This window comes from Pipistrellus hanaki, assembly GCF_964339955.1.
Source record: "Pipistrellus hanaki genome assembly, chromosome: 13".
Classification (NCBI taxonomy): domain Eukaryota; kingdom Metazoa; phylum Chordata; class Mammalia; order Chiroptera; family Vespertilionidae; genus Pipistrellus; species Pipistrellus hanaki.
Genome location: NC_140515.1, coordinates 57,263,746 through 57,278,707, shown reverse-complemented (window position 1 = coordinate 57,278,707; position 14,962 = coordinate 57,263,746). Strand labels below are relative to the sequence as shown.

Below are 14,962 nucleotides of genomic sequence, written 5' to 3'. Positions count from 1 at the left end.
CCGGCCAGTGAGTCCCTGGGTGAAAGGATCCCACAGGAGCCCCGCCCGTGTCTGTGAGATCAAATCCCCTGGCGGCAGCTGGCTGTGTGCACAGAGACAGAGTGAGGGATGATCTCCCAAAACCACAAAAGCAATGGCCTGCGCCCCTCGAGGCAAGGACGGGGTGCCACAGACGGTGCCTTCCTTGGTCACGGCCAGACGCAGGTGACAGCCAGCCCGGGGCCAGCCTGCCTGTGGCCAAGCAGAACCCGGGAAGAACCGCATCTGGCCAGCAGGTGGCGCTGCTGCCACAGCGGAAGGAGCAGCCTCCTCTCTGCTGGTTCTCGGGTTCCTCCTCCCCGGGAGTCAGCATCTGGGAAACTGGCACTAATGCTCATTCTCTTCTTAAAAAACACGTTTTTATTGGTTTCAGAGAGAGGAAGGGAGAGGGAAAGGGAGGAAGAGACATCCATGGTAAGAGAGAATCACGGGTCGGCTGGCAGCCTCCTGCACGCCCCTACTGGGCATGAGCCCTGACGGGGAATGGACCCCTGACCTCCTGGTTCACGGGTCGACGCCCAGCCAGGGAGCCACACAGGCCGGCACTGATGCTCAGGTTCTAAAGCGGTATTTCTTCGTTGGCTGGTGGATTCGAGGAAAAGTTACGGAGCAGCAGGAGTAGCTTAGACAGAGGGGCTTCCTACCTGGCGGATGCTCTCTGCTACCCTGCCCCTGCCCGATGCAGGAAGAATGCATACAGCTTTCTGCAGAACAAAATCCAGCAAACCCCACCCCCCACAGTCTGGGCCACTCCTGTCCGGCTTGTGGTGGTCAGTCATTCCCAGTGCACTTTTTTTTTTCCTGGAAACCCTCCAGGATGGACTGGATGAACACCCTGGGCCCTGCCGGACGCCCCATGGGCGGCGTGGCGGGTGAGGCGTGAGCTCGCTGCCGGAGAGATTGCTCCGGTGGGATCGCTCGGCCCAGCGCCTGACCTGGCACAGTCAACGCGGTCCAAGGAGGAGCGTGAACGGAGGCGCGCTCTCCACGCGGGGTCTGTGCCTGCTCCTCGCTTTGAGGATGAGAGTGAAAGAGGCAGGCGGCACCCTGCTGCCGGGAAGAACTGCCCTTGGGGCGGGCGTGGGGGTCCCCACATTCTCTGGGCCCACCCCAGCCCCGGGAGCCTGCTCCTCCACCGGGAGCTGCCCGTCCAGAGAGAGCAGGGAGTCGGCGGAGGGCCAGGGAGGCAGGGAGAAGCTTACAAATTAGTTTGTGTTCAGAGAGATGTTTACGGCTCTCCCTGCCTTTGAAGTTCGGCCCAGGGGACAGAAATCTGAAGTCACATCAGATTGTCTGAAACCTGCATGTCCTCCATGCAGAGGACGGCGGAGTGAGGGAGGGTGGGAGCGGGGAGCAGAGGGAAGAGACGGAGACGCAGAGAAACAGCGAAAAAGACGCGGCAGGGGGCAGAGCCTGGCACACCCCACAGCCCAGGCTCAGCTCTGAGGCCCAGTCTGTGCACAGTGCCGCTGGCTCCCTCGCGTTGGGATGAAGAACCACACAGCAGCCTACGGACGCTCCCTCCCTGCCCCCCTCTGGCGCCGGGCCCAGCCCATTTCACGGCTGCCTCTGTCCCACGTCAACCCCTGTGCTCCGGCCGGCCTGCGAGCGGGGTGGGTTCTCACCCCCTCGGTGTCCCCTCTCCCGGGCAGCACGCGAGCATCCGTCCCCCTGACCCCCCCTGCTGTCCTGCAAACTGTGTCCCAATCAGGGCAGCTCCGCTCCGTGTGCTCCGGATCGAACCAGGGGATCTGACAGACGACAGCGTCCTGCGGGCCGGACGCCGCCCATCACCGCGGGCCGGGGCCCCTCCGGAGGAGGCTATGGATTCAGAGCAGCAGACACCGTCCTCCGGGCACGGACGGCTCTGCCAGAAGGAATGACGGCCATCTCGCCAGAAGGTCAATCCGGTACCTGGGAGCCTGGTGCCACCCCGGATAGAGCACCGGTCACCCCGGGATCGATCGCAGGCCCGGCCGCCACGCCGTGGCCTCGGACCACGGAACGGCCACGGGGCCAGACGCCGCGCCAGCTGGGGCTTCTCGCCGCGGAGAGCGCAGATTTGTGGCTGTTATAATCCATGCACGGGGGGTAAACACCATAAATATAAGAAGCGGATATAAAGCCGTGATTTACTGGTTCTGAGAACCAGCCACTAATCTCTCAGGCCTCGGCGGCTCGGAAAGCAAGGCCCGGCTGGAGGCAGGTCTTTAGGGGCGGGAGCGGGATGCAGAGGGAGGCACTGTGAGGGCCGCGCTCGGTCACTGGTGGGGACGGAGGAGGGGTGTGGGGCAGCGGGAGGTGTGGGCACAGTGACGTTGGCTCTCACTGACAGACCCCTGGGAAATGCTATGCACAGACTTCCCTTCGCCAGCACCGCGGACAGACCCCCGTGAAACAGCGCCCCCTCGCTCGTTTGCCGGGCCGTGCACCCATCTACGGACGACCCCAGAGTGGCTTGCCCACACGGATTGTGGGAGCGCTGGAGGCACGTCAGAGGCCACGTCAGAGGCCACGGCAAAGGCCACGGCGCTGGCGTTTCCTCTCCCACCTCCAGGCATCCACCCTGAGCTCTTCAAATGGCTGCAGAAGAGAGACGACCATCCGCCCTGCCGGTGTGGCTCAGTGGATAGAGCATCGGCCTGTGGACGGAAGGGTCTCAGGTTCGATTCCACTCAAGGGCACGTACCTTGGTTGCAGGCTCGATCCCTGGCCGGCCTGGTTGTGGGAGGCAACCCATCGATGCATCTCTCGCACATCGATGTTTCTCGGTCTCTCCGCCTCCCTCCCACTCTCTCTTAAAAAAAAATCCATGGAAAAATGTCCTCGGGTTGAGGAGTAACAACCATGAAAAAGACACCCATCCTCACCTTTCAGAAAGGACCTCGCTGGAGTCCATCAGGGAGCGATGATGGAGATGCCAATTAACTCGCTCTCATCCTGCTCAGATTCGGTATTTAACCCAGAGGCCCTGGGTCTTTGGGGCGGTTTGCTCAGATGTGATTGCCTTTGACAACCAGAGAAATGGAATCACGGCGAGGTGGGGCTACCCGCCTGCCTCTGGCACCGGGAACAGATATCAGGAGAGGAAGGGGAGAGTCGCTCATGAATTATTCTCACACGTGTCTTCTCTGGCTCAGGGTTTGTGAGAGATAAAACTATATATTTTTTCCCTTAAAAAATGTTTTTATTGACTTTTAGATAGAGAAGAAGGGAGGGTGGTAGGGAAGGAGAAAGGGAGGGGGGGGAGAGAGACAGAGAGAGAGAGAAGAAGGAGAAAGGGAGGGGGGGAGAGAGACAGAGAGAGAGAGAAGAGAGAGAGAGAGAGAGAGAAACATCAATGATGAGAGAGAATCATGGATCGGCTGCCTCCTGCACGCCCCCCTACTGGGAATGGAGTCTGCAACCCGGGCATGCGCCCTGACCGGGAATCGAACCGTGACCTCCTGGTTCACAGGTCGATGCTCAACCACTGAGCCCCAGTATTCTTTACAGAGTTGGGACCAAGTGCTGGCTTCCCTATAGGATCACCTTGAAATTGCAGACAGATGATCACACACACACACACACACACACACACACACTCACCTCTGCTTCTAGAGGGCATGTGCCCATGAAACCCTTCTGTATGACCGAGCTGTGCTCTCAGACCACAGGAAGTGCCGGTATGAAGGCACAGAGGACAAAAGGGCTTAATTTTACTTCCTTTTGTCAATTGATCACACAATTAGCCATTTAAACCCACCTCGGCTGTGGAATTTATAAAACAAAACCAAACTAAACAAAACACAGCCTCGCTGGAAACAAACTGTATTGCCAGCGTTTTGTGGACAGAAAAGCTCAGCCCAAACCCCCTCCCTCCCCAGGAGGGGAGCGGCTTGCAGATGACCGATGGAAGCTGGACAGAGGCACCCGAGGAAGCCGCGGGCTCCTAATGATGTGTTTGGGAAATACATCACCTTAATAAAGCCGGGGACGGGCCCGGAGGGGGTCACAGAGGAAGGTCAGTGATCTATGCTCCTCAATATCCCCTTCCTCTCCAGAAAGGCTTCATCACAGCCACAGCCACGTCGTCCTGACTGGGAGACGGCGATGAGATGAGCACGGCCCATGACGCCCAGTGGGCAGCGCGGCCCGCGGTGCCGGGAGGCGGGTATGTCCCATGCGCTGCTCTCTGGCTGTTGGCGGTGACCGTCCAATTCAGCAGAGTCAGCACCGGAAGAGGACGCCATGGGCCTCATGCTCCATGAAGTGGCCTCGTCTTCCGTGGGCCTGGTTTGCTTTGTTGATTTCGAAGGATAAGCACACCTTAGGAAACAAGCCACCAGCTTCATTCTACAACGGAGTGTTTTCCTTAAGGGGAGTGTTTGGATTAAGGAGTTCAGTAGCACCGCTGGTTAGGTTTTATCTGTCCTACGGCGTCTGGGAGAGAAGCTGGGATGCAGACCCCGTACGGGTGATGTTGGCTGTGGTGTCTGACCCTGTGGAAGGAGCCCCACTCGGGTCTTCTTTTAAATTTGGGTTGTACAGATATAAAATGACAACATTTTTTTTTTAAAACCAATACTTGTGTTCTTATTTCTACAATTAATGGTCTTCAAAAATTTTTTGAAAAGATTTTTAAATTGATTTTTAGAAGAGAGAGAGAGAGAGGGAGAGAGAAATATGGATGCAAGAGGAAACATCCATCAGCTGCCTCCTGCACACCCCCCACTGGGGACTGAGCCCACAACGAGCTCAGCCTGACAGCTCAGATGCCCGGGTCCTGGCTGGTCACTGGGCCCCTCTTCCTGGCTGAGGGCTGCCCAGGTCCTGGCTGGTCACTCCCCCTTCCTGGCTGAGGTCACAGACATTAGCAAAGGGCTCCACTGGAGTGTGTTTTCCCAGCGCCCTCTACGCCTGCCCCTTTACCCCGTGAGCAGAGAGAACATGCGGTCAGAGTCGCCGATGCCAGGGCCCCGAGTGGATAATTAATAGACTGAGATCACGGACGTCATTCTAAACACAGACCCACTTCTGGCTCCGGGCTTCCCAGTTTTCACCGGCACACACACACACACACACACACACACACATGCACACACACACACACACACACGTGCGCGCGCACACACACACACGCACACGCACACACACGCGCACACGGGTGTTTCGAATTAAAAGGCTTCCGCAGGTGATTAGACTTATCCACCTTCCCACGTGACCCCGGAATACGTAATCAGCTGATTCCTAAGGTTCCTCCGGAAATCAGCATTGAGGCCAACATTCTTTCTGAACATGTTATTCCCCGGGGGCCCTCTCCCTTCCCAGAGGGGCCACTCGGGGGCAGGAAGGAAGTGATCAGAGGCGGCCGGGGCACAGCTCTTATGGAGAAACAGAAACACGAGTGAGAGAACCCTGGCGCGGCAGAGAGAACCTACGGACACACGGACCAGGATTCCCAGGTTCACGTCCCTTCTGCTTCTCGTAGAGTCCCCCCCTCTCACTCCGCCCCAGAGCGCCACGTTCCTCCATCAGAGCATCACCAAGATGCCTTCAACTCAGACATCCTGGAGGAGGCGTGTGGTAAAGCGGCAGACATCAGGTGACACGTCCGTGAAAACCGTGCCCCCCACAGCTCCCTCTCGGGGCTCCGCCCAGCCCGCCAGCCGGTGCGGTGCTGGAGCCTGGGGGACCCCCAGGTGCGTGGGAACCTCTGTTCCCTCAAAACGGGCCGGGGGGGGGGTCGCGGGGTGACGGCCGAGCAGCCCGGAGGAGGTCGTTAATAAATTGACCCACAGCCCCTGCCCCTCAGCCCCTCAGCCCCGGAGGCGCCCTCACGGATCGCCAACGTGGCTGCCGAAACTGCATCGGCTGCAAACAGCCTTCAAGCCGTGGGCTCTCAGTGTGCTGGCTCTGTGTCCCTGGGCACGTGTGTGGAATCTACAGTAAGGTGACCAGACATTTCGATTTTTAACAATTTGTCCCGGGTCCCGAGGATTTTTCAAAAGTTGGGACTTTTTTTTAAAACGCCTCGGGACGCGGGACAAATTGTTAAAAATTGGGACTGTCCCACCAAAAGCTGGACGTCCGGTCACCTTAAGGGGGACTTGAGATTTAACGGAAGGACTGGTGATGCTGTTGATCACAGCTCCCGCGTGGACGCAGGGCTCTGGCCTCAGAGCTGTGCGGGGGGATTCTGAGACGAGGGAGCCTTTCCGTCACGTCCATCCCCAGCACGCCCGTCGGGACGATCCACCCCGTGTGTCTGCCAGGACGGGCTGATTCAGAAGCGGCGGCACGGGCACAGAGGGCGCTGAGCGGTGCCCGGTGCAGACCGCATGGGACCGAGGACCCGTGTTCCCGTCATCGACCTCAGGGCCTCACCCTTCACCACGAGGCTCCCCGTGCTGCTCGCCGTCCCGAAGTGGTTGGTGGCCACGCAGGTGTAGCTGCCGGCGTCTGCTTTCGTCACGTTGACGATCCGGAGGCTCCCGTCTTCTGAAACGGTGATCCTGAAATCAGAGGGATAAACCCCGGGGTGAGCTTACCTCGAGGGACCAACCGGCGGAAATTTCTGTCGTCTTTCACACGATCAATCACGGCTGCATCACTGGCAGTTTCCTCTTTATTTATTTATTTTTTAAGTTTTAATTTAAGAAAAAGGTTTTAATTTTTTACATATGTCTTCCTTGATTTTAGAGAAAGGGAGAGGGAGAGAGAAATAGAAACATCGATGAGAGAGAAGCATGGATCGGCTGCCTCCCACACGCCCCCCAATGGGGATTGAGCCCCCAGCCCGGAATTGAATGGGTGACCACTTGGTTCATGGGTTGACGCTCAACCACTGAGCCATGCCGGCTAGGGATGATCTCATCTTTATTTAGGATATTTGCCCATGTTCACGTGAACATATACATATATGTTCACAACGCATGTAAGTAGGACATGTGACTCACTGTAGTCACCATTCTGTTTGTCTGAAAACAGCCAGTGAGGAGGGAGGGGCAATCCCTGGATGGCTGACTTTCCGCATTTTTGTTGAAAGTGTTTTCTTGCGGACAAGCAGCGTCAGTGAAAGGAGATGTGAATAAGCATGTTTATGTCTGAAATATGTCTGACAATGGATGCATTTATAGGAAGAAGCAGGAACTGAGCTAAACACAACTGAAACCATCCCACACATGGTGTGACTCTGGCAGAGGGGTCGGCAAACCTATCCGCCCACAGAGCCAAACATCAACAGTACAATGATTGACATTTCTTTGGAAAGCCACATTTTTTAAAACTTTCTTCTAACACCACTTCTTCAACATAGACTCGCCCAGGCTGTGGTATTTTGTGGAAGAGCCACACTCAAGGGGCCAGAGAGCCGCATGTGGCTCGAGAGCCGCAGTTTGCCGACCACGGCTCTGGCAGACGGGCCAGTGTGGACAGTGCATCCCAGACCCCCTGATGAGGGCAGAGGTCGATCACCTGGTGGGAGGGTGATGCTCCCGATAGACTCCGGGGCCACGGAGGCTTCTAGAGAAGCCGGTTTGCAGCGACCCTGCAGGAGAGGGAGAGGCAGAGACACCGACAGCCGGGCTCGGGCCGGTCGGAGGAAGGACGAGGCCCATGGAGAGCTCGCTCAGGGCCAGCATCTGCCGTAGCTGCTTCCCTCCGTGTCTCTGCCGCCTCCTTCTCACGGGCCTCCCACAGCCTCCCACAGCCTCCCACGAGATCTGCCCATTTCTTCTCTGGCTCCTCGCAATGCCTTCCTCAGCCAGTGGCCAGATAATCTCTTATTTTTATTAAAAAATATTTTTATTGATTTCAGAGAAGAAGGGAGAGGGAAAGAGAGAAAAACATCAATGAGAGAGAATCATGGATCAGCAGCCTCCTGCACGCCCCCTACTGGGGATCCAGCCTGCGACCTGGGCATGTGCCCTGACCGGGAATCAAACTGTGACCTCCTGGTTCATAGGTGGACGCTCAACCACTGAGACACGCCGGCAGGGCCGGATAATCTTTTAAAACACAAATTGGATTACCGGGTTGCACCCCCCACTCCTCAGACTCTAACCACTGAGCACACCAGCCAGGGCCATGTTTGCTTCTAGATGTGGTTTTAAAGTTTCCATTTCATTTTAGTTTCCCTGCCTTAGCCTGTTGGCCGATGCAGGGAGCCACTGCAGGGTCAAGCCTCCGGCTGAGCTGTGGCAGGGCCTCAGCCTGGAGGGCAGAGCTCTCTGAGCACAATTAAGCCTGACCTTGTGGCTCCCCTCCCCCCAATTCCTTCCTAAGTAGCTAATGGGCTGTGGGAGGTGCAGCAAGTGTTGCCAATACAAGAACACCCGTATACATGCTAATCTACCCTTGTTTGAACCAGACTATACAATACAGCATCGGCTCGCAGGCTGGGTCGCCTGTGTCCTCATCCAGGCACGGAGATCCACCCGGCTCCAGCCGTATTCTCTTGTCTGTTTTGTCTGTCTTCTCTCCAGCCCTTCACCGCCCCTCCTCAGGCTCACCCTGGGCCATGCTGGCCCCGCACAGGCCGACCGGCAGCGATTAGCTTGATATTGAACTCGGTGCTCCTCTGAATACTCGTGAACAGTGACGGAAGGAGAGAAAAGGAACTGGGGATGTAAATCCGCTCCTGGCTCAGAGCAGGGGGGTCTCTTTTGAAATCATCGACGGTGTCAGAGAAAAGTAAAACGTGACGAAGCAGAGAGGAATAAAAATAAAAGCATTTTCCCCACACAGAGAGAGGGCACCTGACTCACCACACGGTACATCACCTCCTGCGGGGACAAGTGACTGTCCGTCCTCCCTCCCCTCTCCCCGTCCCCCGGGGATTCCGGACCCAGAGAGGACGGGCAGATCGGGAATTCTGCCATAAATCGAATCTCTCTCGCTTGTCCGAGGCTCTGGGCTACAGACAAGGAGGAGCTGGCCTTGTCAGTCCCATAAATCACAGCTGGCCGGTGGATACTGGAGCTTTAAAAATGCTGACCTTTGCTTTTGGGGCCCCAGTGACAGGGGCTGCCATGGGCACAATAACCCACCACCTGTGGAGGGTCATCCCCAACGGGGACGGGGTTTTCTGAGCCGTTCTGCACGGAAGCCACAGGGACGGGGAAGGGGTGGCGTGCCCACACCTGCCTCCGGGTCACAGGGGACCCTTGTCAGCGAGTCCCTGTGACGCACAACGTAGAGGGGATGATGGGTTCCTGTCTCCCTCTCAACAGGCAAGCAAGGCCTGGATCCCCTGGCCTGGCCGGCGTGGCTCAGCGGTTGAGTGCCGACCTATGGACCAGGAGGTCATGGTTTGATTCCCGGTCAGGGCAGTGCCCAGGTTTCAGGCTGGCTTCATCCCCAGCGAGGGGTGCGAAGGAGACAGCCAATCCATGATTCTCTCTCATCATTGGTATTTATCTCTCTCTCTCCCTTCATCTCTGAAATCAATAAAAAAAAAACAATTAAAACAAATACGTGTCTGGCCCAGGGGCAGAGGTAGTAACTCAGGTATGTCAGTGACCAGGGAAGTTTGACAAGAATGAGGGGTGGGGGGTGTGAGGGTTAGAAAGAACAGATCGCTGTGAATCCGACCCAGTTACAGCAAAGCACAGGATAATATGGGACCGTGTGAGCACCGCCTGTGTGTGCACCGCCTGTGTGATGCCTGTGTGTGTACCGCCTGTGTGTGCACCGCCAGTGTGTGCAGGGCTTCCCGCACACCTTGCTCTAAGAATCGGCACACCACGTTTCTCAAAGATCTGGTCCATGAGGCTCTCGTGGGAAGGTGGGACTCGGAAGGATGATGAAAAGAACGTAGTTAGGAATCCTGAGAGCACGGGGTAACCTGGAGCAACACAGCAAATGCGCAGCAATCCTTTTCAAAGCAGGCAGCGCGGTGCATCATTCAGATGGGATAACGCTGATCATAGCAAAGGGAGACGGCGGTATCAGCCCAGCAAAGCGTGCGTCTGTGGCTTGATCTGTGCCCAATAGCGCAGGTCAGGGGACACAGGACCGTGAGGCGGGGTGGCCTGGGCCGGGGATCAGAGCGAGCTAGGGAACGGAATAGAAATGTTCTTTCTCGCGCTCAAGAGTTAAGACCACAAAGTCCAAAACCAAGAAACAGAACGACCATAGACATGTATGAGGACAGTGCGGGATGAAAAACTCCGACACAGACAGAAGTTCAGCTCTTAACAACGATGCGGGAGACTCACTTGTTAGCAGTCAAACAGCCCAGGGGAAGCAGGTGAGAAGAATGGAAGCCACAGGAGGTCTGCCTAACGAGCCAGCGCCATGCATTAGAGCTGCCATTAGACCCCTCTCTCGGCTCCAAACGAACAGGAACCTGGGCTTTTTCTGAAGCAAAGCCTCAGGGGCTTCCGCACGGGCCTCCAGGATAACGCAGAGGGGGGCCTCCAGGATAACACAGAGAGGGGCCTCCAGGATAACGCAGAGAGGGGCCTCCAGGATAACGCAGAGGGCAGGCGCACCAGGACAGGACGGCCTCTAGCCAGTGTCCTCCTCCTGCTGCTTACCACCCAGTTTGCAGGTTTTTACAGTTGTTGTCTTTCCCTGTTGTTAATCCTCACCTGGGGATATTTTCCCATTGATTTTTAGAGAGAGTGGAAGGGAGGGGGAGAGACACAGAGAGATACCTTGATTGGCTGCCTCCCGCATGAGCTCTAAGCAGGGCCGGGGATCCACCCTGCAGCCCAGGCACGAGCCCTTCACTGGAATTGAACCCGGAACCTTTCTGTTCACAGGCCAGTGCTCTATCCACTGAGCCACATGGGCCAGGCTTCACAGCATCTTTAGAATTTTCCCACGGGGTCTGTCTTTCCCCAGGCGACGCGCTCCAGAGTCACCACGGCTACCAGATGACGTATTCCCGGCCCCCAGAATCACACGCTGTCCTTACGTTACGCTTACCAGCTGGCCTGGTCTGAAAAACGTTTGGCGAGTGTCCACTATGGTGCGCTGGGCTCCCGGCCAGCTCCTGTGAGAGCACCGGGTCACTTCCAGGTCATTCACGAGGGTCACCGGCAGAGCACAGGGAGTGAAGGAAGGCCAAGGACAGACGTGTGCATTTGTGTGAAAAGCCCGCCTGGGAAGGGGCGGTTGCCACAGGCCTTTGAGTTTCTCTATCCAGCTAGCCCTTCCTGGGCCATCCTGTGCCCAAGGGGTCCTGGGCATCTCAGAATGAGCCCGGGGTCACTTGCTGGGAAGAGATGGTCTTCTTCCTCATTTTTGTGGCCTCTCCGATGATGAGACGAGGGAACCCCAAGTCCTCCGGGCTGGGCTGCTCCCTGGAGCCCGGGCGGCACCGGGCCACAGGTGTGCCCGGGCACAAGCATCTGAGAGGCTCCGCGGAGGCAGGAGGAGAGCAGCGCGCTCTGGTCACCGGGCCCGGGCCCTTGTGGTGTGGATGTCGCCGGTGCACCTGACAAATGGATGCGCCAGGGAGGTGACCTGCACCTGGGTGGAGGTGGGGCCATCACTGATTGAGGGGGCGAGGGACCCCAAATTAAACTCTTAACTGTGTCACAAATGAGTGTCGAATGAAGGAGACATTTTAAGCTTTCTAAACCTTGGTTTCCTCACCAACAAATGAAGCATGGGGCCCGGCCGGCCGAAGCACAGCGGTTGAGCGTTGACCTGGGAACAAGGAGGTCACGGTCCGATGACAAGTCAGGGCACATGCCTGAGTTGTCGCTCAAGCCCCAGTAGGGGTCCTGCAGGAGGCAGCTGGTGGATGATTCTCTCTCATCCCCGATGTTTCTCACTCTCCCTCTCCCTTCCTCTCTGGAATAATAAAAATATATTAAAAAAAAAAAAAAAAAAAAAAAAAAAAAAGCAAATGAAGCACTGAGTCACTTAGGGACTTAACCAGCTTAACGGACAAGCAGGTGCTGTGAGCACTAAGCAGGCCAGGCGTGCCCAGGCTGGGTCCCTGTGAGGAGTCCGGGATATCTGGGTCTCTTTTTCAAGACTAGTTTTCAGATAATGAATTTTACTGGCTCGCTGATTTCCCTTTTGGCTTGCGACAGTAGGAAGCTCAAAATATTAATATGTATTTTGTTAAATAATTATTAATGTATTAAGGGCCCAGTGCACAAAATTTGTGCACTCGAGGTGTGGGGGTCCCTCAGTTCGGCCTTCACCCTCTTGCAGTCTGGGAGCCCTCAGGGGACGTCTGGCTGATGGCTTAGCTCTGCAGTGGAGGTGGGAAAGGCTCGCCAGCCCTGAGCACAACTCCTGGCTTGGGAGCGCATTGACCACCAGGGGGCAGCTCCTGTGTTGAGTGTCTGCCCTCTGGTGATCAGTGCGCGTCATAGCGACGGGTCGTTCTGCTGTTTGGTCAATTTGCATATTAGCCTTTTATTATGTAGGATGCTTTCCTCTTTTCTACATGGTCTAAATGTTCTACTTTAATAGCCTGGTTGTATATATCTTGCATTTTAAGCTGCCTTGTGTATGTTTTGTCCTTGTTTTTGAGAGAGACCGATGAGCAAAAAATACTTCTACGTGTTTAAGGTTAAGAGAGAGAGGTTCTGAGTTTTAAAGGGTCATCGATCCTTATTATAAACGACGTTCGCCAAGCTCCACCGTGAACCAAAGTGACAAGTGTATGCCTCTGCCCATTTTTTCAAGGAATTATCTCAAACCAATTTCCTCTCGGGATGGAGCCTTGAACAACCTCCACAGGTTCAAACAGAGAAACCTTTTATAATTCAGAGCCCACAGCTCTGAAGGTGACAGATGCAAAGAAAATTCGGCTGAAATTGAAGCTCTTCGTTTCATTTCAGAATATCTTCTTCCGTGGGTATCAGGAGACACATTTCAAAGGCCTTTGAAGACAGAGCCATGGAGGTGCGTGACCGGGGCCGGGCCTCGGTGCCCGAGCCTGGGCTGCTGCTTTTGAAACGCTCGAAGCATTTTCACGGAAGTTGTTCCAAAATTAAATAGAACCAGAAAGTTAATTAAGCTGGTTTAACATTTTCCCTTCTATCTCCTCTCCACGGACAGCGAACTCTCAAAGTTGGCAAGAGAAAAGAGTTCACAGGTGGGAGGTGTCTCTGGAGGAAATTTCCCTCCGGGAGGAGCCAGAGGATTTGCACAGGCCCCAAGTATTTCTGATGAGCCCAAGATCTCTTTTTGATGATTCAGTCACTCAGAAATAAACAGGATGGTCTGAGGATAAAGGACCAGTGCTTCCCATGACCTCCAGTCCCGATACCTCGGAGGCCACAGTGAGCAGCACCACCCGCTACCTCTTGCACGCCCCCTACTGTGGGTGGAGCCCGCAAGCCGGGCATGTGCCATGACAGGGGAACCGAACCAGTGACCTCTTGGTTCCTGGTCGACCCTCAACCACCGAGCCGCGCCGGCGGACACTGCCTGACCCTGAGCCGCCCTTCCCTGAGCGTCCCTTGTGCTGCCCCATGCGTCCGCGTGACTGGCAGGTCTTTGTCCATGTGCGCAAACATGTAGCAACAGCGGGAGCTGACAGAACCCCAGCAAGGAGGTCATGTGGTTTCCATCCCCTCTCTCCTCCTCTGACTGCACAAAGCAGTCTGTATTTCCCACCACCATCAAACTAAAACGGACCCTGCGTACACCGGGGTCGCTCCTGTTTTGCTGGCTTCGCAGCATCTGGGGGGAGAAGCTACCTTTAGATCGGGGACGTACTCAAACCTGCGTGCAAACTCTCAGTGCCCTCCCCTGCAGGCCTCTGCCCAGCCCTGCCCAGCCCCTGCCCAGCCCCCGGGAGAGGACAGGTGGGTCCTCCTGCCTGAGTCTGGCCACCGTGTTAGCCTGACTATTACCCTGCACACAGCGGCGGGCAGGGCGGGGGCTGCGGGGAGAGGCCTGGGGCTGCGCATCCTGACAGACATTTGGATACAAACCGCTCTGGGCCCTTCTGCACCTGCCCTGCGGGGCCTTACAGCCACCCCTCCCATCCAGGGCTGGGGGACAGACAGACGGGGAGCTCCAGGCTGTGTTTGGAGAGCAGGGAGGCTGTGTCTGTGTCCCCGCGTGCAGGCGCACAGGTGAAATGGCACAGCGCTCCCAGGACGCGGTCATGTTCCCCGAGCAGGATGCGCGCTGCTCGCACGTCCTTGTGCCTCTGAGGCGGGACTGCCATGACGATGGAGACGAACGGCCTCTAATGATTGCAACAGCATCCCTGCTCCCGGGGCAGGTTCCTAACGAGAGAGCCGCGGGGCTGCGCGGGGATGCTGAGGGCAGTTCCCCGCAGGAGCACAGCCAGGCCGGCCTGCAGGCGGGATGCCAGCGCCGGAAGTGGGAACTCCTTGCGGGCTGAGCTCCGAGGGCCTCAGGCAAATAGCTGCGTGCGCCCCCAGCCGGGTCTCCCCCTGGAACTCGCCGCGGGCTCGGGAGCCCTGTGCTGGGATTTCCCTCCTTGTACTACACGAATGTCAGCCCCTGCGAAGGCCCCGGGGACGGCAGGCAATCACAGCCACGGTGTGATTTCGGTTTAATTTCATGGCCTCCGGATGAGACACCGAAGGTCACTCGTGTTCGGGGGAATATCCGCGCGCATTGAGAGGCGATCTGAGGGTGCTGTGGGGACGGGGAGAGCCTGGGCACGGGTCCCACCTGGGAGAGAGAACCTCACGGCGCCTGGACAGTGTCCCCAGCGGCCTGGAGCGCTCGGGTCAAACTTCCCGGCCCAGCGCTTCCCTCGGCTGTTTGGCGGGGAGCACCGGCGCTGGCTCCTCCCGGACCCCCTGCTCCTGGCACCGCTGGGTGCCTCCCACTTGGTCCTGGTGTGGAATCCTCTCCACACTTTTCCGGATTCGATCTGCTCATGTTTTGTTGAGGATTTTTGCATCGAGATTCTTTTATTTTTATTTTTTTAAAAAATATATTTTTTATTGATTTTAGAGAGGAAGAGAGAGGGAGAGATAGAAAC

At 56.6% G+C, this 14,962-nt stretch overlaps 1 protein-coding gene across 8 annotated transcripts in view; it reads right to left on the bottom strand.

The window, feature by feature from the left end:
• Positions 1-14,962, bottom strand: part of CNTN4 (contactin 4) — a 315,102-nt gene that overhangs the window by 21,113 nt on the left and 279,027 nt on the right. For all 8 annotated transcript variants that reach the window (XM_084902270.1, XM_084902274.1, XM_084902275.1 and 5 more), the window contains one exon: positions 6,406-6,533. In XM_084902270.1, coding sequence (XP_084758396.1) covers positions 6,406-6,533 — 128 coding nt within the window. The remainder of the gene's footprint in view (positions 1-6,405; positions 6,534-14,962) is intronic.